Genomic DNA, 22,265 nt, shown 5'->3' with positions numbered 1-22,265 from the left:
AAATTTCTTAGTGTCTTTGTCCGATTTACTTTATGAGCTGAGGAGTAAGTTGAGGGAAGGTCACTTGTGCTAATGTGCTTCATTTATACTAGTTTTCCATTGTTAGCCATGGAGGAGAGAAAATCTCTTGTTGCATTTTTATATATTTCTGCTCTTATGTACATTTTCAGGGCTCATTCCTCTTAAAATGAGATAATGATACTGAAATTCTGTGACTTTCTGCTCCGGTAATTGTTTGAGAAGTGTGAAGTGTGTGAATAGGATTGCATCTCTAGTTGAATGAAGGTTGCACTGTAACAGTTCTTCCACAAGATGACAGCATTGGGCAAGCAGTCATATCTGACCATGGGCCTGCCTTCAGTTCTAAATGTTTTTAATATTGGATATAAGCAAAAGAATTTTTTATTTGGTTTCTTCTGTTCATAATCTAGCTGTCAGTGTCCCTGTTCGCTGTAAGGGAGTTGGACTAGGTGGGTCCATTCCACTTTAAGGGACCATTCCAACTCAAACAATTCTATGATTCTGTGATGAACTGTAGTTGCAGAAAGTAGGTGGTTTGCATAGAAGGGTTGTGGAGGTGCCCCTGAAGTTATCCTTGTTGTTTGGTTGTATTATATGAGCTCTATATATTAGCTGATAAAGCTATCATTCATACTCATGATTAGTGTTACTGCCCTGACACCTCGTAGTGAGATCTGTAGGGACGTTTGGTGATTGGAGAGCTGCTGGCACAGACTCCATCTCTTTCTTCTGAATACATGCATCTTGTGCCATTTTTTTTTTTTGTTGGTTTTTCCCAACTTATTTGGATTATGATATTTAAAAGGAGGCAGCTGGGCTGAGGTCTTTCCTTCATGCTTGGCTATGTTTTTCTCTTTTTTTTCCTGCAGATGCTGAAAAAGGCTGCCATTTTCTTCATGTCCTGAGTTGTGTTCGGCAGAGTTACAATCCCAGTCTGACTGAAGTGGTGATGCAACGTGTTTTGGAACTGCTGGAGAGCAACAGCGATATTGTCAGCACTATGGAAGGATATTACATGGCATTTTAAAGAGGGAAGATAAGATGCATTAGTTCTTGTCCAGTCAGGGTAAAGTAAAAAGAATAAGGAATGTCTGAAACAGAACTCTGGCACTTAAAAGCTATTACCTACTGGGGGCAGTTTCTGTAACTGCTAGTTTTGTCCAGCTTCTGAGAAGTTGTCCCAGTATTTGTTTTAATATTCTTCTTGACTGGGGAATGTTGTATCTAACTAATTCTGGACACCCTTCTATAGCAGGGGAGCTGGAAGAGACCACAGGCTTTCTGCCTGCATGTGCTTCCCTGATTAGCAGTGAGACGTTACGTGGCCTTTCTCACATCTACATCCAGTGACCCCTAAAGAGAAGTTACTGCTAAAGAGTACTGTTTGCAGCAGTGGTCACATCAGGACTCATCCTTCTGACTTAAAGGCTGATGTTGTGATCCTTCCTTACAGTGGTAGCTGTTCTTTTTATATATGCTTTACAGTAGGAAAAGCACATGTAAGCAAACAATCTAAAGGTTACCTGTTCTTCCTGGTAATGTTGGCACACCCATGTGTGTATATATATGTGTGTATTCCTGAATGTGCATAGCTTTGTCACTACTAAAACAGACCCCACCTTCCTCTGAAAAGTAGTTTTCAGGAATGAGGAACTGCACCCCTTCCCCATTCTGCAGCATCCCCCACTGCTTGTAAAGCTTGTCTGGATTCCCCTGGCTACCATGTGCACTACTGATGCATGTTGTTTTGGATTCTGTACAGACCAGAAGTTTCAAAATCAACTAATGTCTTTGTTTATTTTTAAATTGCTTTGTATATCACAAAATATAAGCAAAAAATTAGGTGTTTTGGAACAGAAAGTATGAAAACAAGCAAGACTCACTGTGATCTCCATGCTTCCCGTTGCCTTTTGTCTTCTTGTCACTTTCAGGAAAAATGCTATCCATATCCTTGCTTGTAGCAGAACAAAAGACATGAATGAAGTAACATTGGCCTGAAAAAGGTTACCATGCAAGACATTTGACCTGGAATAATCAGAACTCTGTTATGTGCCACTGTTCAAAACCTGGAGCTGTTCAGCATCTGTGCTTGGAGGGCTTCCTGCTGCAGGGGATCATCTAAGTAATCTGTTTAATAGTGTGGAGGCGATACCATTATTAATTTGAGAAGAGTAGGAAGGGAAGAATATATTCCTTCTTTCTGCTCAGCACCTTCCCTGTAACAGTTGAAACAGCAGGCTTCCAGGAGGCAGATGTAGTCGTGCAGCCCTATAAGGATTGACATAGCAGGGAAAAATAAACCGAATGCATGAGGAAAGCCAGTGAGTAGCCTCGTGTGCCAGGTTTCTGCTTTGTTTTTATATTATATGCCTCATTCCAAGCCATGACTTCAGTGAGACTAAGAGAAAGAAGTGATGAAATATTTGGCATTTGCATTCAGAGACCTGTGGAAAACCCCAGCTTTGTAGAGATGGTATATGTGTTCATAGTGGAAAACTGTGAGTTACTTCACTGTCATTTCCCTACTTGCTGCAGAGCTTAATAGCTGGTTTCCCAGCAAGCTGCCACTACTCCTAGTGTTAACTGCTGTACTTAGAGATAGGTATCTTCTAGTTAGATCTTAATATGGGCCGAATGTATTTCTATATATGAAGTCTGCCTAAAACTCCTGACCTCCTATTTTCTAAGCATCATAGACTGATGCAGACAAGAAGTGTGCAGACAACTGTCCTGCCCCATTGTGATTTAAAAGCACGGATAACTGTGAAGCCTTAGAGATGAGGAGTGAGGAGCTTTTCTCAGGAAAGACAGATCAGTCACTCTGGAAAGAACCTTTCCTCTGAAATTTTTAAGCTGGTCCTTGCTGGCAATACTCAACTCTTGGAAGGATGTATTCTGTTGGAAATTGTTCCTCAAGAACTGGAAGAAGGGATTTTTTTCACTTGGATTAGGGGAATAATATGAATGAACACGAGGGAGCCTACTGTTTTTTACAAGACTGAAAAGGTCAAGGTAAAAATTAACAAAATGGCCTAGTTTCAAGTTATGCAGATTGTAATTATGAACAACAGTGTGGAATACTTACGCATTAATCTTGTGTGCCTTATTTTTTCCTCAGTAGCCACCCAGCACAGACGAAAACTTACTCTGATTGAGTACGTTCCCCCTCCTGCACTTAGAGGGAATGCCATATGCATATGCCTGCACAGAAGTACCCCAGCTAGCTGTGGGAGCACAGAGCTCACATTAGGCTGATTTACCTGTTTACTCAGCATCTCTACAGTATGCTTCTGTGACAGCAGTCTAGACATACCCATACTGGTATAAGTCACCTTTATGTAAGTCGAACTACACACACTAGGGCTTTTACTGCTAATAAACTGTCTCTCTGTTTACAGATCATATCCTTAACCAAAGTCATATCATGCACACTGTTAAAAAAAATTCTTAGATTTAGACCACACCTACAAAATATTGTGTGGAACGTTCAGTGAAAGCACACTTTCTCTTTTTGTTTAATTTGAAAACTCTTCAGGCAATGCAGCCATTACTAGTTTATTAAAGGACTTTGAAGGTGGCACTTTAAGGTAAAACTGACAAGTGAGAATTCATGTTGGATTGTTTCGTGGCCAGTTCTAGTTTCCATAGAAACAGTTATGGCAGTAAAAGGCAGGTAAGTAAAATGGAGGTTTTAAAAGCAGTCAGCATTTTTACATTACCTTAAAAATGTGTGTTTCCATAGAAATGGAATACCTTAGAGTAAAAATTACCATAGAATCTCAATATTTAATATCTCAATATTCTGGCAAAATGCAAGCTGACTTTTCAGGAAAGGAGACAAAGGACAGAATAACCCTGCTTTCAGTTCCTCAGATCTGCTGAGATGAGAGGAAAAACAGTTAATTCCATGCCTCAGTTTCCTCTTTGTAAATTGTGAATAATATGGTTTCCTATGTTGTAGGACACAAGCCCTATTTTTTGATAACACCAATCATTACAAACTCTTGAGATCTGCAGGTGAGAAATGTTAGAGAACTCTGTGGCTGAGTGGTAATGTATGAATGAATGCATAGAGGCTGGAGCAGGATTTAGCTCTAATCCTACCTCTGCTTTTACTATCAGCTTTATCTTTCTCTGACTCATGCATGTTGCTTTGCCTGTCATGTCTTTTTGATCTTCGTATCCTATAAGGCAATTATGGTATCTTGATTCATATTTGTATAAAACGCTTTTGCTGGAATCCTGTTCCCTTGTTAAGTCATTAGGGATCCTCTAATACAAATGATGGATTCCTGAAGGTAGAAATCCAGACACATGATTTCTGAACTTTCTTATTATCAATTCTGTGGAAGTATGTTTGTACCCATGAGGACATGTACGCAAACTACCTGAGAACTGAAGCTTTTCTTCTTAAGTAATAAATTAAAATTATTTGCTATTTGACTTGCTAAACTGAGCTGTTACTTTTGTGGGTCTGTCTATAATTGCTTATTTCAGCAATGAATGCTGTACACAGAAGTTCCTAATTCATTATTCAGAGTGAGAGTTCATAAATGAGCAGCCAGTAAGTCATGGAGCTGTGTGGAAATTAAAACAAAGTACTGAAAATCTGCTTGTCAAATAAAGGCTATTTGCTTTACTTTGAGAGTAAGCTGATCCTGGGCTTACTGGGGAAAGGATGTCCCTAGTAAAGATTGTATTTTATACTTCTAAATGAAATGGGAGAAAGTTCAGACACCACAGGCAACCTGAATTTTGAAACTTCCTTTTTCAGTGTAGCACTGTGTTCCCTATTGCTCTTTCAGCATAGTCTCCATCTCTCCTGTCCCAACTCTGCAGACAGAGTTGTTTGCAGTGAGCAAACAAAAGTTCAGCTGCAGGAGATAAAAGAGTAGTTATAATAATTAGTTACCATCTTCTAGGAGGAGCCCTGGTTTTACAGAAATGTTTTTGCGGATGTTGGTTGGCAGCAGGAAAATGTTGAGTCAGGAATCTTGGGTTTAATTCCCAGCAATGTGCCCTCTCAGGCATGGAGGGTTTCTCCCTAATTTCTTCCACCTATTTCTGCTCTCTCCTCTAATTGTCATGTCTCAGGCCTTTCATTTCATTCGTAGTCTCATCATTCATCTCTATACCATGGATTGTGGTCAAACCCCATTCCTCCCCATTCTGTTCCCTTTATCTTTCCTAACTCAGATATCCTTGTCTGCTGCTGGCAACTGAAATTATCAGCATAATCCTTCCAACTAACCAACTTGATGTTGTTCACAGCTCATTCAGTTTCCAGCAGGCTGTGCTTTGCTGCTTGTCCAGGTACCGGAAGAGGCAGGCATCATTTCCTTCAGCCTTGATCTTTTACCATGTAGACTGCAGCAGGAACGAACTGCAATTTCAGGAAAACCCTGAAGGTTTCTAGGTGTGAGCTTTTGCTCTTGTCCAAGTATGAAATAAATAGAATTAAATATTAAAACACCTGTATCTTGCCCCAACTGCAGTAAGTACAAGTTGTTCTTCCAGATGGCAGAAGTCATCTGCCTCCCCCTGTCACTTTCAAGCCCTTCTGCAGATTTTATCACATAGGTATTCTGTCAAGTTGATGTAGACTTTTAGTTTGTGCATCTACTAGGTAATGTCCCCTCTTTTAGACTGATTTTTTTTTTTAAATGAGAAACTGTCATTATACTCTGTGTTTGATGTAATTATGCTGTCTGAGCATTTGTCAGATCTGTCACACTGTCCCAAGTGATTTTGTACTCTGTTGGCTAGTTAACAGGGGCGAAAGACCTGAAGATCTTATAGTCTTGCACATTATTAGAAAGTGGATGCACTGATAGAATAGGGAAGCCCAAGTGAGTGCCAGCAGTAAGGGGAAGGAAGAAATTGTCATACAACAAGAAAGAAATCACACACAAGATGATCACAAGGAAAAAATTTTGTTACTTCTGCAGTGAGAACTACTTGTTTACTTGTTCTGCAGTGCTCTTTTTAGAACTGAATGGACTGTTTTTTCCTGAAGTTTGCTACCAGAGGTCTCCCCAGCGCAGATGAGTGTGATGGGAAACTGCAGCATCTTTATCAAGGTAGACAGTTGTGTAATGAATTGTTAGGGATGCCACCAGCCCATTCCCACTAATATATTTTAAATGCACAGTGGAGAATATACTAATTTAGTCACAGTAACTTACAAGTTGAAATCGGCCCAGATTATCAAGATTGCCTGAATAATAACCTGGAATTTGCCAGTGAAAGAAATAACCTTAAGGAACAATTTTCAACAAGTGTTGAACCACCGAACAGTGTGGTGCCAATTAACCTGGCACAGCATGTCCTAAAGCACTTGTTTTAGCTTGCTTTTTGTTATTGATTGGAAGAATGAACACTCCTTTCCTACCAGCTAGAACTGGACCTGTCTGCCAGCTTAGCCTGGGATGAGCAAGCTGTGAGTGTGTGAGCATGTATGGGCCCAAACATCTGCTTGCCTTTCTTGACAACTGGAGGAATAGCTGCAGCTAAACTACTGCTTTGATAGGGTGAGACATCTACTTTCTTTATTCATCTTTTTACTTTAATTTGGGAAAATTAAAGCAGAGCAGAAAGTAGTCCCATTTCTGCTAGGAGAATGGTAAGAGAAATTACAAGTATGTGCCACTGCATAACAGTCAATGTGATTAAATGAAGCATGTGCCAAGTCTGTTACGAGCTGGGACGTTTGTGGTTCCTCCCAGTAGTGGAGACTTCATCCAAGTATTATGGTGATATTTGGAAACAGGAGGGAGGAATTGGTTCCCACAAATGCCTTCCCCAAAAATAGTCATCACAGAAAGCCCTACAGGCCTTCCCAATTTTAAAATGTGCTTTCTTGCCAGTATACAAGGTGGCAAAGAAATGAAAAAGCGTGCTTGGAGTTCGTTTTTTCTCCTACTGCCAAAACTTAAGTCATTCACATTGAGAGTGTAGGAGTTGTTCTTGCATGTGCGTAAAACCTTCGCTGTAATGTCCACAAAACCTGACCCATAACAAGCCAGCTGGTGTTCTGAAACTGCTGCCTTCACTGCTGACTAATACTCCCTTATTGTTTTCTTCCCTCACCTTGTCTTTATTTTTCTCCAATAATCTCTCTTGAATTTAATTCCTGGTTCACAGTAGTTACAGCCTCTTTGTTCTTCTGTGGTTACAGTGATCCAGAACAAACAGAACAGGAGCAAACTGACAAACTGATACAGAGAGGATTTTTTCTTGGAACTCTGAATGTAGGAAAGGATGAGAAATGGAGAGGAAGCAGAGGGAGGAGGATTTAACAAAAAGATGTTTGAAATTAGTCCCACTGAAAAAGGCTAGGAAATAATTGCCTAATGATGCTTCAGACATCTGTTTCAGAACAGGCAGCAGGTGCTGCATGTAATTGAAAGCAAGGACTTGTACTATTTATTTTCTGTAAATAGAAAGGAAGGGAGGAAATGAAGGCATGAAAAAATTGGAGTAAGGGAATGTTTATCATAAACAGCTGCACAAATTTATCTGGAGCACAGCAATATGTATATGCTCTTCCTCTACATTCCTGTCACTGTCCTTTAACAGTTCCTGTGTTCTGCAAGTCTTTTCTAAAAGACCAATTCTTTTCATGCTCAAAACAAGATGCTAGCATAGGAGTTGGCCACTAGAGTGTCTTAAAGATCAAAATGTTCAGGATAACGTGGTTGTCACCCAGATGCTGTTACAATCTGATGGATCCAAAGGGATGACTGAAGTTACCTGGATAGCATAACAGGTAGTGACACTGCTCCACACTCCACAGGTGAAAAGCTTGCTTATGGCAGGTCCTGCTTTCCAGTTGTCTGGTTTTGGACAATGTCACTCTTTTTTTCCAAGCAATAAACATCCTAGAAGGTGTTTGGTTTTTCAGACATCTCAGTTACTGCCTTGCAAAGCCTAAGCTGAGAAACTGGGGAAGAAAAATATTTCTTGTATCTGCCCATGATGCTCAGGAGATCCAAAAACGCACCTCCTAAAGAAGTCTTTATGTGATGGGAAAAGCACTTTGCTTTCGTATGAAAGTGACTTTAAATAAAAGAGAACTACTAATGCACTTCACTGTGGTAGTAGTTTATAGTGTTAAGATTGTGTTTTTTGTTATTTGTGGTCTAACTGCAGTTCTATAGCTAACTTTTCATAAGATCTTATCAATGCTTTTTCACAATTCATAGTCTACCTATCAAATATTCTAGTTTGGGTATTGGCAATTAAACTTTTCTAATTTCTCTAGTGGATGTGTAGCCAAATAAAATTACCATTTGGCTTCCGAAGGGGTTAAGTGAGTAAAAGTAGTGAGTAAAAGTAGTGAGCAAGGAAATTAAAGTTTAAATGGGACATGGTGGAAATTTTAAATACTGAGAACAGTGTCCATGTCTATACTTAGAACTAACATGGGAAGAAAATGCAAATAAAGACTACTGCTTCCTAGGTTTAATTCATTTGTAATAAGCTGTATTTTCAACAAGTAACTGTCAAGTTGTTTTGGTTTTTTTTGCAGAAGATAAGGCTGAAGCCAGTATTGAGATGTCCTCTTGAGAACAGTGAGGGAAACTGAAGTGAGGGACAGCATCTGGGAATTAGCCTGGAGAATCCCAATCTAAACCTGTGATCAGTTTGATAAACTTCAGCTGCCACAAATGTAAGCCTGATGTTTATACAATACATAAGAAAAGTGTGGTTTGGGCTTGTTTTATTTTATGTTTTTAAACTATGTCATCAGATAGCTACAAAACCTTCATAACAATGGAAAAGTACAAGGTGTACATGGATGAAAAACAGTCTGCAATGTGCTGCTACTACCCTAAACAGAGCGTGAGATGCACCTACTGCTGTTTCAAGTCTTTAATCCCCAACTCTGGTAAGAGAGGACTGAAAAATAATGTTATCCATGAAAAGGTTAAATTCTGAGATAGCTGTCTCAAGGAAAGGATAATCTCTAATTTAAGTAAAGAGAGTAAAGCAACTCTTTTACAGTGCAACTGAAAGCTGTTACACCATCGGGAAAGCACATACACTGCTAGCAGGGAGAATGATTATTTAAGTTTTCCCATTGTAGGAGGCTGCACTTGGGTTGATAAACCAGCATACTGGTGAGGAGGCTGAGAGGCAAAGGGGCACATTACTGATCTTGTGGGGCTGCTCTGTGGGACTGCAGCTGGTTTCTTCAGCTCCTTTCTCTTTCTACTACATTAGCTGAGCCTATTTATCCCAAGAGTGAATTTCATTTGAAAAGCAGTAATCTCCCAAGAAGATGAGATGTGATTTGCTTTTAAAAAATAGGGGAAAAAAAAAGGATTGTATTATGCTTTGTGTTTCAGAGTTTAAGATCTGAATGCCAGACAGGCTCTATTATTCTTGTCACTTATATCAAAAGGTATGTGTTAAAACCTGAAGTGGAAGAACTGCATCAAAAGCAGCCTGAAGGTTTTCTGAGTATAGAAGTTGAGATGGGGGTGTAACAAAGCCTCTGTGTTGTGCTGTTGCACATCAGAGCCAAGAAAACCCTAAGGGGCACATCTCTAGTACCATGTCTAGCAGATTATGCATGTAACTGTAGTTGCCAGTAACGAGTTGTGTGGCTAATTTGTCATGCACAGCACTGAAACACTCCCCACAGGCGGCTGAACTCATGAGGCACTTTGCTTCACCCAAAGGTGATGAGCACCATTAGGGCTCCTCATAGTAAATGGGACAAGAAAATGTCAGTGTGTTTCAAGGGCAGACCTTGGCAAATACAAAATCAGAAGAGGGAAGGAAACGTTTTTAAACAGCAACTCAAGCCACTCAAAAGGGGTCGTTATGCTGTAGTATGCTGGTTGATATTTACAGAGGTTTACATATCTTTAGTAATATGCCATGAATTAATAAGAGGCATTACAAATGGCTTTAATGAAGCACAGAAAAATCAGGTCCTTGTTTTATTTTCTTGCTGACTTTATGATTCAAGTGTTTTCAATTTATAACTCAAATGCTTATTTGCAAAAATTAGCCAGCATGACCAAGTCCTCTTGCAATATGAAAATACGAGTTGTGCTCCAGCTCTGAGACCATCACATGTGCATTCTGTCACACCAGCTTTTGTGGAATTAGAATAAAATTGAGGTTGCTGGACTGAAGCTGTACTGCATCTGAGAGGCTAATGTGGTTACCTGTTTGGTCCAAAAAATAGAAAAAGAAAAAAAGAAGCTTTTCAAATTGTTCTTCAGAAGTCCGAATCCCTCAAACTGCTCCTCAGGTGGATTTTCCTGGACCACAAGTCTGTAAAGGTGAACAATTAAATCAGCTGTTGATATTCATTTACATATTAAACTTATTGTTAATAGTAGTGATATTCTTTGTCATGACAGGAATTTGGTAACAGAGATTTAAAGAAATATGAATACTTGGAAACTTAAGATTAGATCTTCTAGAGTTTGTAACTTTCCTATGAAACTGCAGTGCCTTGGTCTGTTTTCATGGTCCCTCTCATACAGGCTCTTCAACGCGCAAAGCCCAAGGAGCCTGCTGTGCTTTGCCCTTCTTGCTGCTTTCCTTTCCTTGAGTCCCACGGGCAGCCCAAGCCTGCCTCTCCAGGACAAGGGTTGGGCAGGTGCTGTCAGCTCCCTTTTCCCAGCTGCTGCTGAAGAGAGGAGCAGATTTTCTCAAGCCCACAGCATAATAAGTGGTTTTGGTTATTTTCTGCCAGTCTTGCAATGGTGTGGGATCAGACTCCCACTAGACTGGGCATTGTACATATTTTAAAAGAACAATCCATGCCCCTAGCAACATATATTTTTTCCTATGGAAATGGATGGCTGCAGCAGACAAACAAGGAGAACAGAAGGTGACAATGAGAGTAAAAGCTGCAGATGGAGAAGACGAGGAGGTTGTACACACACAAGGGCTGGGCAGGCTTTGCAGCTGGAGAAGATTGTCTGGAGCAGTGAACAATTAAGCTGCCTTGAGCAGAAGGAAAGTGAACAGTGAACCAGATGCTGTGAAAGTACAGGGTTGTCACCAAGGGAGCACAAACCTCCAAGTGCCATTAAGGTTTGACTGAAAATAGCAGCTCCTTGCAAAAGTAGATGAGGAGTACCCGTAAGGAGATGCCAGTTAGTAAGAATGTCAGGAAGGACAGGGCAAAGTGTTTGGAGAATTATGTATGTTTTCTTTTTCCCTCACAATGAAATGTTTTGAAAGCTGATTTAAAACAAACCCTGAGTGTTTTAAACGATGTGGGGAACCCTTTATTCTTTTCTGGACAGAGTGATAGAAGAGGATGGAATGTGTAATGTATATTGATAATGGCTCACAGGAAAGAGGTATCCAAGACCCCAAAGACCAGCCATGCTGAGCATATTTTTATCAATGGGTTATTTGAATATTTACATTTGCAGGGAAGAATTTTCTTTGTTTGCTCTGCACACCAGGGACTTCTTGGCCAGTCTAAACAGTAAGGGTTTCTAATATAAATAATTTCTCTACTGCCTTGTGTCATGCAAGCAGATTAAGGTGGGATGTCCTTCCAAGAAGAGCAGGGAGTGCACTGAAGGAAAAAAGTGATGGCAGAGGTGAGAACATCTCCCCTCTACCAGCTACCTGGTTATCAGAAGGCAATCTCGCATTAGCACACATCTCAGGATGGGATGCCAGGACGTGAGCATTTTCTATCAGCTCTCTAGTTTTGGTGAACTGTGTGTGGTAGAAGGGTCAGAGCATCTCCCACCATGTACTGGAAGGACAATGTTATGCAGCAGGTAGTTATGCTATGGCGTTGCTTCCATTTTTCTTCTTTTCAACTTCTTAAACTGCTAGTGGCATCTAGCTACCAACTTCTCACTTTCAGACATCAGTCTTCAAGCTCAGCTGTTGGTGGCTTTGTAATTTCAGTGCGTGCTTTACAATGGCTAAGAGAGCTAATAACACAGCTGTAGTGAAAATGCTGAATCACGAAGCAGTGATTGAGCACCTGGTGGGAGGGCAGGGCCAACCCAGGGGAGCACAGGTGCAAGCAACAGGTGCAAGCAATGATCCTGGGTGACTGGAAGGGGTGGAGCCAGGATCCGACCCTTCCCTGACCTTATTTAAGGGTTGGCAGTTGAAAACGAGAGAATCTCTCTGGAGATCCCTGCATACCTGAGGTCTTCTAAAGGTAAGTAGATTCTTTCCTTTGTTTCTGTGTCTATAGCTGTTGTGTTTGAGCGTATCCTCACTTGCTGCTGCTTAGGACCTAGCTGCTGAGCTCTCATTGCTGTGCTTTCTGCTGCATTACAGCAGCACAGAAGCTGTGATTCAGAAAATGTGCTTATAGTGTGTATGGTGAAACCCCACTGAGGCTGACCCTTCTTTTGTTGTAAAAGGCAACATCCTTTTGCCAGGAGCCGGGACCTTTCTACGCTGCTAGGCTGGTAGGTCTGTAGCTGTCAGCAGCGCTGTGGGAGCTTACTGGGGAATCTGCTTGTGCTGCTGTTGAGGAGGCTTCGTTTGGTGGAGATCTTGGTGAACTCAGTTAGTTTGGCAAATATCGATTCATGAAGTGAGCTGCTGGCTGGGAGATCACACCCCAGTTCCCTTTTCAGTGCTAAGCGCCTCCAGAATAATCACATGGAAAGTAATGATGATTCGTGAAGCACGTGAAACTTCTGGGGCTAGCTCTCCATGTAGCATGACGAGGGAAAGATGAAGCTCCTTTTGCACGTGTGTGGGAAGAGCTGAAGTAGGTCTATCGCTAAAAGCCCTCCCCGGCAGATAGTAGCATTCCTCCAAGTCCGATCCCTCAGCAGCCCGGGCGGAGGTCGTGCAGCCTCCCTCCCCGGGGCACTCGGCCGACCGAATTTCGGCCACTCGCTGCGGTGAGGGGGGGCCCCGGGACCCGCTCCGCCGCATCCCTCCTCAGCCTCAGGCAGCAGCTCCGGCCGCCAGCAGGGCGCGAGGGGCCGCCATCTCAGGGCAGGCCGCGCCCCCCGCCGCACGGGGCGGCGGCTCCCGCTCCCCTCGCGCCCCTTCTCCCCGGGGCCGCCTCGAGGCGGGGTCGGGCCTCGCCCTCCCGCCGCCGCTGAGCCGGAGGCTGCGGGCAGGGCGCGGGCGCGGGGCCGGGCCGCCTCCGGGAGCGGGGAGAGCCGCCGCCGCGGACGGGGCGGAGCCGGCGGCGAGGCGTCCTCCTTCGCTCCCGCCCGCCGCGCCGGCCGGCATCGCCGCGGCGGGCAGCGCGGCGGAGGGTGCTGCCAGCGCCGCGAGGGAGCCGCGGGGTGCGCGAAGATGCTGTCCTACAGCGTGCTGGACGCCAACGTGGTGGACGTGGAGAAGAGGAGGAACCCCTCGAAGCACTACGTGAGTGGCGGCGGGGCCCCGCGCTCTCCGCGGGCGGGCGATGCACGTGTGCGGCGGGAGCGGAGCGGTGCCGTTACCCTTCGCGAGTTGTCTTCCCTTCGGGAGGTGAACTGCAGAACCCGCGGTGGGGCGCGTTTCGCGGCTCCCCGGCTCGTCTCCGTCCCGGCGCGGCGATGGGGAGCGTTGCGAGCTCTGCGGGGTCAGCCGGCCGGTGCTGAGCGGGCTTTGCTCGTTTTCTCTCGTGCAGTTGCAGCAGACTTTTTCTGAGGGACGGAGAGGAGGCTCGCGCGGTTCTCGAGGCGGACTCGGCGTTCGGGTTCCCTTTCATCTCCGTCGCCTTCCTCTTTTCACACCTTGCTGCTAACGGAACAGCGCAGGGCAGATTTCTGACGACCTTCCCGGGCTGCGGGACGTCGTGCGGAGGTGGCTTTGCCTGCGGGAGTTCGCAGCAAACAGCGGAGTAGATTTGGCCCATCTGCATAGTTAGGAAATATATCTTTTCTTCATTCCCTGGCTCTGATTCTCCTGGGTTTTAGCTGCGCGTGGTCCTTTAAGTTTCTTCTCAAAATACAGCCTGTGTTTAAATGCACGGATTTTCTGTATACAGAAGGTAAATCATCCCGATTTGGTGAGGAGAAGCCCGAGGGCTGCAGCCTGTGGTGTGGAACTGCTCTGAGTGCGCTGTGTTTCCTGGCACTGCGTGTCTGCCGGACTTTTTTGGAACTGGTGGGCATTTGTATTGGGTGCATGAAAGATAAGGCTGAAGATTGGATGTGAAGTTTTGTATCAGTGTTTCACATCGCTGAGTGTCTTCCTCTAAGGCTTAAGCTGCAACCCAGGTTAAGGCTAGAGGGCACTATGTTGCTGAGAGATGCTGAGCTGTGGATACACAGCACATCAGAGCTTCAGCTTTCCAATTAAACATCTTGTGCTCCATTCATAAGAGTGAGAGCTCCTGGTCTGTTCCCAGTATGCCAGCTGGACCGGGTCTTTAGCCTACTGCTCATTTACTGCTTTCTAGGCAGGAAAGGCTGCTTTTGCTTTTGCAGATTGTCACTGAGCTGTGGCTGATGCCGCTGCAGTCTGTTATCTCACCTGAAAGGTGACTGCGATTTGGCACCAGAGGCTGTGAAGCCTCTAGAGATGTAAGACTGCCAAGCAGCAAGTTATACAAAAGGACTGGGAACAATACATTCCCAAGCACTAGGAGAAATGAAAGTTAATTTCTTCTCTGTTGGAAAATAACTGGAGAAAAAGGATTTATGTCTTCTATTTACTGGCGTGGAAGAAAATATTTCCCTTGTTTTCCTGCAGGAATGTTTCTGTGTTTCCTTGATGACTGTTGTCACTGCGTTTTAACAGCAACCTGAACTCTTACAGACAGCTCTATGCAGTACTTCTAGTAGGGAATCTATTTCCTGCACCTTTATCCTGCTTTCTGTATGCTGTTTCTAATATTGTCTTTTTCAGTACAGTTCCATGTTCTTGTCTGTTCTTGACCAAAAAAACAAAAAAAAAAAAAAAGAAAACTAAATGGTTTGTTGTGCAAATAGCGTAGTATGTGCTTTTCATCTGAGTAACTCTTAGTCTGTGGCTGAACAGCATTCAGCACAATGAATCTTCTTAGCAAACAAGCTCTGGAATAATTCAATTAAAAATGATCCATGTCCTTGTGAATCTCTTTACTTGAGATGAGTGAATTAACCCATAGGTCCAACAGTCTTGGCGGCTGCTTTGTTTCCTAGATTACAGTTTGCTGCAGATGAATGTGCTGCAGCCGTTCATCTGGCTTTGACTGGAGTACTTCACTCAGGGTGAACTTGCTCTGTCAAAGAATTTAACTCATTGGATCCAATCCATTGGTCACTACTGGTTTGGTTCTGTGCTCTTTCAGCACGAAACAACTATTTTCTTCCAAAATGAACATAAATGTGGCTTGGGATTCTGCCCATTGCCTGTGTGTATTTTGGACAGTTCAAAGCTTGGTGCTCTTTGCTGTATTTTGGTTCTGTAATATCAGAAAGCCCTTCTGCTTCCAACATCCCTAAGCACTTTCATGCCATGCCTTAAGGCCACGCGATGCATTTGGCATCAGCTGAGTGATTCTCTGGTGGATGGTGATGTCAGTATTTCAGGCGTTTTAGCTTGAACTCCTTTTAATTGTGATCTCTCAGGGCCATGGTGGAGTCTGGTGAGATGAAGACAGGTTTCTAAGCATTGAGGGCATATGGAGAGCGCTAAATGTGAGTGGCATATAAGCCCGAGCGTGCTTGGCCTAGAAGAAATCATGCCCTGGAGCAGATGTCTTTCACAATAGCACAGCTTTTGTGGCCTTAACTCAAGAAATAAAACAAGAAGGTGGCTTTGTATATCCTTTGCTGTGCTCCCTCCATGTGAAACTTCTAAAGAGATTAATACCTCGCTGGAAGATTTGTAGGGCTCTGTGCATGGGAAGAGATTAAGATCTTAGATCCAGTGCTATTTGATATGAACCCAGCCACTCATGCCCATAGGAAATCACTGCTGGGGAAGGAGTCTGCCATGCCTCCCTTTGCATTCTTGTCAGCAGTGGAGGAGCACAAGGATACCTGCTCAGCTGGTGGCCCTGGACAGCAGGATGTGGAAGGATAAAGAGAGGGCTGGATGAATAATTGCACACCTCTTGTATGGTGTATCCCAATATAAGCTACTACTGCTCTTAGAACTTTTGGTTTTCTGAATTCATTTCCTATTCTTTCTCTGTACCAGTGGTATTTTAAGAATTAATTTGTGCTTGATGGTAATACTGTAAAAATGCTAAATCTGTGCTTTCCCCTTTTCCTTTTACGAGAACAATGTCAGGAAGGTCAAGTCTGGGTTTTGAAAGACCCCTGGTGCTACAGAGGTCACCCATTGGCTGAGCTATGCTGTGCTGAAGATGGGTGAATTAGGACACTTGTGAATGGCTGATGGTGTCAGTTAGCCATTCTGAAGCAAAAAAGTTGGTAACAAAATCCTAGTCTCTTTCCTGTCTCTTGCTACTCTGTAAACAATCTCAATCTCTTCTCTCAGTTGCAGAGGGTCTGTTTATGGGGTTGCTTCGCTAGCTTATAATCTGAATTAAACATGAAATGATCCCAAAACAACAGTGGTTTCTCTAAAAAGACCCATTGTTGTTTCTTCCCTCCTTTAACCATTCATAGAAAAGCTTAAAGAAAACATGCTCCCCTCTCTGCTTCCAGGTTATCTCCAGACAGTTAATTTACCAGTTACCCATCTGTCTGCCTTCTTAGGGAGCCCTGCAGGGAGGCTCTGCCTAGCAGATGTGCTTGATCCTGCACTCAGCAAAGTGAGAACAGCTTAACACCTTCACCTGTTCACAGTTTCACAGCATCTGGGTAATGGTAATGTTCATTAGAAGCCAAACGAACAGAATTATCCTCTCCCCTTCCCAACCATTTGCTCTTCCCCAAAGGATTGAGTAGTTACTGATGTGTGTGTCTTGCTAGACATTTATATGCCTGAGGTCTCTGAGTGTGCCTGTGTTATTCTGAGGGCAGGGATATGTTCATCAGCACGGATTTCCTCTTTCAACACTGCTCTACTCCATTTGCAGTTGGGCTTTGTGTGTTTTTCAGGCTTGTAAAGCATAGAGGGAAGGCTTTAAAAAAAAAAAAAAGCACACAATACTCTTGCTTTAGAAGTAGCCTTGCTGTCTCTTTCCAGTCAAATGAGTGAGGTGCATTGCTGATTTTAGTCATCTGCATTGCCTGCATGTGGTCCCAGTTCTCAGCAGTGTAATTATTTCCTAATGTCACTTCTGAATGGCTCATGACGGGCTCTTATAGGAGTCCTGCTGTATGGCTTGGATACTAAACTCCTTGGGCATTGCTGAGCTGTAAAGGGTTGTGTTCTGCTGCACTGGGTTTCAATGCTGCTCCCAGGAAAGCATGTGTCACCAGTGGTCTGCTGTAAAATGTCAGTGAAGTCTGAGGAAAGAACATGTGTTGTTAGGGTCTGACTCTTCCCTATGTCTTGTTGCTTCTGCTGACTGCTTACACTCAGGGGTGGCTCAGACTTTTCTTGGCTTCTCTTTCTTCATTGCAGCCCACTGGTTATGTGACAACTAGCATTGATGAGGAAGATCCAGATGTGTTATGGACCGCTAGGATCTTTGTTCTAGTATGAATACTTTGTGGCTCCATGGGAGAAAGAGCTGGATTTCCCCCTGCTTTGGGTCAGTGTGAGCCAGATCTCTTCCAGAATGAAGAGGATGTGGCTTACCTGGAGCTCATGTGACCTACAGATCATGGCCCACAGGTGCAGTGATGTGAGATACCTGATGTGAAGCAGACAGCAGTGTTCTGTGAGCAGCTGCAGTACCTACTGAGGACTTGTGATCCATCTTTCTGCTCTTCCTTTCCCCCCAACTGGAAACACTGTGTGGTTTTCCTCCAAGGGCCCATGATCCAGCTTGACTCACTGGTGTGAATGATTTCTAGCATTGTTGCTTGGGGTGCTGGGAGGAAGCTGGAGGATTGCTTGCTTCCTTTGTGGCTTCATCATTCCTCAGAATGGGACGAAGGGTTACATCAGAAAAATGTTTGTGATCTCCTGTATGCAGAGCCTAGGAGAGGTCAGGAGAAAAAGCCACTCAGGGTCAAACATTCCGTCACTGTGGGCCACCATCCTGCTGGGAGTAGATTTATGTCTTCGGGGATGATTTCTACTGTTCTGCGTGTTTCAGATGCAAATCTTACAACCTTGCAGGCTACACAATTGTCTTTGCTTTTAAAGTCTGATAAGGCATACTGAGAAAGTAAAAAGTCACTTCTAAAAAAAAATTTGGAAACGTGGATAAGTAGTTCTCCTAGTGAGCAGAGGTATCAAGAGGGAGAGATCAGACCTCATCAGTCCTAAGCTGCCTGCGCCTACTAGCACCCAGTGAGCATGTCTCTATTATCACTGTAACTACTTGTTGTTGAAAGTGCTTGTGAAAGCCAAGTTTTCTTTAATATCAGAGATTGTGTCCTGTTGGGTTTTTCATTTTTTCAGACACCTTTGTTTTATGAGGCCAGTGTGATATCCAAACTTTTTTCCTATTTGCTGTCTTGAAATGTTGACTTTCTGCCTGCTCTCAGCATTTATGTCTCCCAGTGTCATGTCTGTGATTCTGCCCCTTAAAGGTCTTTTTCTTGTTGCCTTACTTTAGGCAGCATTCAAGAGATGTGCAGTCCTTTGAGCTGTTCAAGGCATGTTTGCAAAGTAGCCGAGAGATGCTTTAGGCATCTACCTGTTTTTCATCATATACTGCCTGGCAATTACCTCTATAACTCAAGGCTTCTTTAGAGGATGGCAAGGTAGTCCAACAGGTTAGGGAACACTCTCGGTCCTCTCTTCTGGCAGAGCTGGGGATGAGTAGTGTTTGGCTAAGAGGCAGCAATACCTAAATTCAATAGTTTGCAAAGTGAATGGCTGCCCCCAGCCTTAGAAATAGATTAAAAACCAATAGAGATGCAAGGTTGCTGTCCTGGTTTGTTGTGCTTAGGGCAGGATGAAATAACGCAGGAGGCTGAAGTCCTAGCGAGTGTCTGTATTGGCTCCCTTGTGGCTGAGCCTGCAGCGTGCTGGGAGGGCAGCCAAAAGGAAAGTCAGGGAAATGCTTTTAGCAAGCCCGTGAGCTGGGGGTAAAAGTTCCAAAGCCTCCAAGTTCAATTTCAAAAATGATTAAGATGCCCCTACTGACTCTCCCTGGTAGCCGAATTTCAGTTGAGTTTTGACCTAAGACATGGCCAAAATGCTCTCAGCTGCTCCAAGCTGCAGGGTGGACTGAGGAGCTTCTTGAGAGCCCTAGATGCATGGGTCCTGGGGCCCATTTATCTAGTCAGAATTACCCCAGTTTGTCTGCTTTGTATTGAAAGGGAGTGGGATTGAGGGAGCAGATCACGCCCCTTGTCCAGAGGGTCAGTCTGAAGTGCAAGATGGGCAGACATTCGAAGAAAGCAAATGATGAAATAGGAAACAGAGCCCAGACTTCCTGCCTCCTAGAGCAGCCTGTTGGCTGATCCTCTGCACTGCTCAGCTCTGTCTGTGGGCATCTCTCATGTACTGCTCTCCCCCTGTCCCTGCAAGGCTGCTACATGCTGGTAGCCTCCTTAGGAAGATGGGGCAAAGCAGCTATGTTAAGTGAATGGACCACGGCCATCCGTGAAGCATGTTGCAGTATATTCTTGTTTTCTCTTTGGCTGTTGAAGCAATCTTGCAACTTATCCAATAAAAGTACAGAGCCAGAAAAAATACTGCCCTCGTATTCTGCCATTGTCTTCCTCAAAAAAACATTTCCCATCTAACATGGATTAAACAGGAAGAGGGATTCAGTGTGACCCTACCTGAGACAGGAGGTGACGTACAAGCTCTCTAATTTAGTCAACTGGGAGGAAACAGCTGGACCTTCAAATGTGAGATTTATTATTTTTTTTTATTTTCCTTTTTCATGCTGTGCCCTCTTAATGAGCTCCTGATCGCACAGAGGGACTCAGTTCCTGGTAGCCATGCAGAAGTGCACAATTATTAGAGGAGGCTGACAGCAGCTATGCTGTTTGGCATTGTGCAGCTGAATGCTTTCTTGTAGCTAGAAGTGACACCTTCTCGCCTGGAGCGTGCTGTGTAAATACTGCATGAAAAAGGCAGGCAGCTGCACAGTAGCATACTGTTTGAAATTGGAGGTGTCTGCTGCTTGATCAGGTACACTCAAGACCAAAATATAGTCATGTCAACGGAAAAACTCCCAGTGACTACCCTGGGCCTTGGCTCATGCTGTCAGAGAGAGGCTTTGCTGAAAATTTTACTAAGAAGTTGGTAAATTCTATTTTATTTACTGATTTTTTTACATAGTACATCGCTTTTTCTCTTAGGTGTAAAAGCAAAACCATGCTGCAGAATTTCTGTTAATCTTCTAGGCAGAGACCTCGTTGTCATGTTTTGGAGGGCTGGAGGGGGGGAAGGTGAAATGAAACCAAGTGGATTTGTTCACATGAAAAGACTTTGAAGTGGAAAATCTCACAGCATAATTAGAACCTACTGACTTCAGACTGCTTGCTGTCTTTTTGCACCGCTTTCTACTGAATACTAATGATCTAGTTAGTCTTTCCAAGTCGTGTTTGTTAAATGTCACCAATACAGTATGCTTATTGCATGTATTTCATGTAATTCTTTTTTTGTTTTTAATTTGCAAGAGCTTTAATTACAGTAAGGATGGCTTCACACTAATAAGGACATGGACAGACTTGAAAGATGGTCTCTGCACTGGGCAGGAAAGACAAGTGCTGACAGACAGGTGCAGGCAGAAGGGGACAGTGAGGCAATATCAGCTGGCTGAGCAGGGGGTGTCCTTAGCACAACAGTGACTGGGGCTACTGGTTGTCTTTATCCATTGTTGCAAAGGATGGGCTTAGGATAGATAGGAAGAAGGATAATGTAACAACACCTTAAACTGCTTCAGGGTGAAGGCAGAGCAGCAGGATATTCTATTCATTGTAGTGCTTGTAAGTACTTGAGTGTGGTAGTGCTTAGGATGACCTTTGTGGCAGTTGTGAAGATTCTCCTCTTGATTTCATTGAGCTATTGATTTTTACAAAGCTACTCCACACTCCAGTTTTTTGGATGAGAAGGTCACTGTTTATTTAATTAACCAACTGTCTAGACTGGGAGCGTTCTACTTTTGTGAGCAGGGTATACATCCCCCGAATCTGTGTCGTCTTCATTTTACATGCTGCTCTAGGAAAGCTGAGGTGTGTTCTTAAATGGGCTTAGTACTGACAACTCTAGCACAGGATCAGGCTGTGCCATGTTTCACAATAAGACTAATTCTGTAGCTATGTTCTCTATTATAATGCATCATCTTTAGTTTGTGGTGATTGAATTGATAGACTTTAAGTGTCCATGAATACGTATATGGTTCTGAACATACAGTATTTGAAATCTAATTGGCAGTAATTGTGTTTTGGCATTTTGCTATCATTTTTTCCCTGACCAGTGGGGTGTGGTTTTCCTTATTTTCTATAAAACATACTAACCAAATACAGTGATGTGCTAGGCTCCTACGTTCTCAGCACTTGGTAGAATGTTTTTATAGAGATTGCTTAGATTGGAAGGGACTTCAGAGATTGTTTTGTGGGCTGGTTGCCACCAAATAGATCAGGGCCCTGTCTAACCTGGCATTGAACACCACCAGGGATGTGGCATCCTCAGCTTCTTTGGGCAACCTGTGCTAGGGCTTTACTTCTATCTGTGTAAAGAATTTTCTAACATCTAACCCCCTCTTTTATAAGGTCATTCCCCCTTGTCCTATCACTGTCAGACTGTGTAAAAAGTCACTTTCCTCAAGTACTGGAAGGCTGCGATGAGACTTCCCCAGAGTCTTCTTCATGCTGAACAAGCCCAACTCCCTCTGCCTGTTTCCATAGGAGAGGTGCTCTGGGAGGCTTGATGCAAACTTGTATGTGAGGAGACATCCCCATCTACATTCATCAGGAGAAAGATGTGAAACCACTGCTATCGTAGCTGGGTTTAACCAGAAGCCCCATGTTCCCATTTGATCACATTTACAGAAGTTCTTCACAGCTGCCTTTGAAATACTGGTGACATGGTTCTCCGCTGTTCAGAACATGTCTATAAGTGCAAATTTTGGTGTATAAAGTTCCTAAATCATCAACAATCCTCTTGCTGTGCCAGCAGCTGCAGCCAGGGCACTGCGGTCACAGAGCAGTGGGGTCGTGCTCTCAGCTGGAAATGGTGCTCAGCAGATTACATGATAAGTGGGCTCACCTAAAAGTCATGCTCACCCATGAGGAAATGCACATATAGGGTGCTGGGCAGGCTTGTTGGCCGTGGGCTTGTTCCTCTGGGATATTCCTTCTTCCCTC

At 43.6% G+C, this 22,265-nt stretch overlaps 2 protein-coding genes across 13 annotated transcripts in view; both read left to right on the top strand.

Moving 5' to 3' along the window:
- STN1 (STN1 subunit of CST complex) overlaps nt 1–8,911 on the top strand; it is a 46,592-nt gene extending 37,681 nt beyond the window's left edge. For 9 of the 10 annotated variants that reach the window (XM_090145469.1, XM_090145472.1, XM_090145473.1 and 6 more), the window contains 4 exons: nt 891–6,101; nt 6,416–6,551; nt 8,552–8,692; nt 8,774–8,911. In XM_090145469.1, coding sequence (XP_090001595.1) covers nt 891–1,048 — 158 coding nt within the window. In that variant the 3' untranslated portion in view covers nt 1,049–6,101; nt 6,416–6,551; nt 8,552–8,692; nt 8,774–8,911. Of the gene's footprint in view, nt 1–890; nt 6,102–6,415; nt 6,552–8,551; nt 8,693–8,773 lie in introns of those variants that run through there. The other variant, XM_090145477.1, reaches the window with a different exon arrangement.
- Nucleotides 8,912–13,212: 4,301 nt separating this feature from the next.
- The window catches only part of SH3PXD2A (SH3 and PX domains 2A), a 229,417-nt gene continuing 220,364 nt past the window's right edge, over nt 13,213–22,265 (top strand). For all 3 annotated transcript variants that reach the window (XM_090145459.1, XM_090145460.1, XM_090145458.1), the window contains exon 1: nt 13,213–13,362. In XM_090145459.1, the coding sequence (XP_090001585.1) occupies nt 13,291–13,362 (72 nt within the window). In that variant the 5' untranslated portion in view covers nt 13,213–13,290. The remainder of the gene's footprint in view (nt 13,363–22,265) is intronic.

The sequence above is a fragment of the Phasianus colchicus genome, chromosome 8 (assembly GCF_987193195.1).
Source record: "Phasianus colchicus chromosome 8, bPhaCol1.hap1.1, whole genome shotgun sequence".
Lineage (NCBI taxonomy): Eukaryota > Metazoa > Chordata > Aves > Galliformes > Phasianidae > Phasianus > Phasianus colchicus.
Note: the sequence above shows the minus strand (reverse complement) of the source record. Positions and strands in the feature narration are given on the sequence as shown.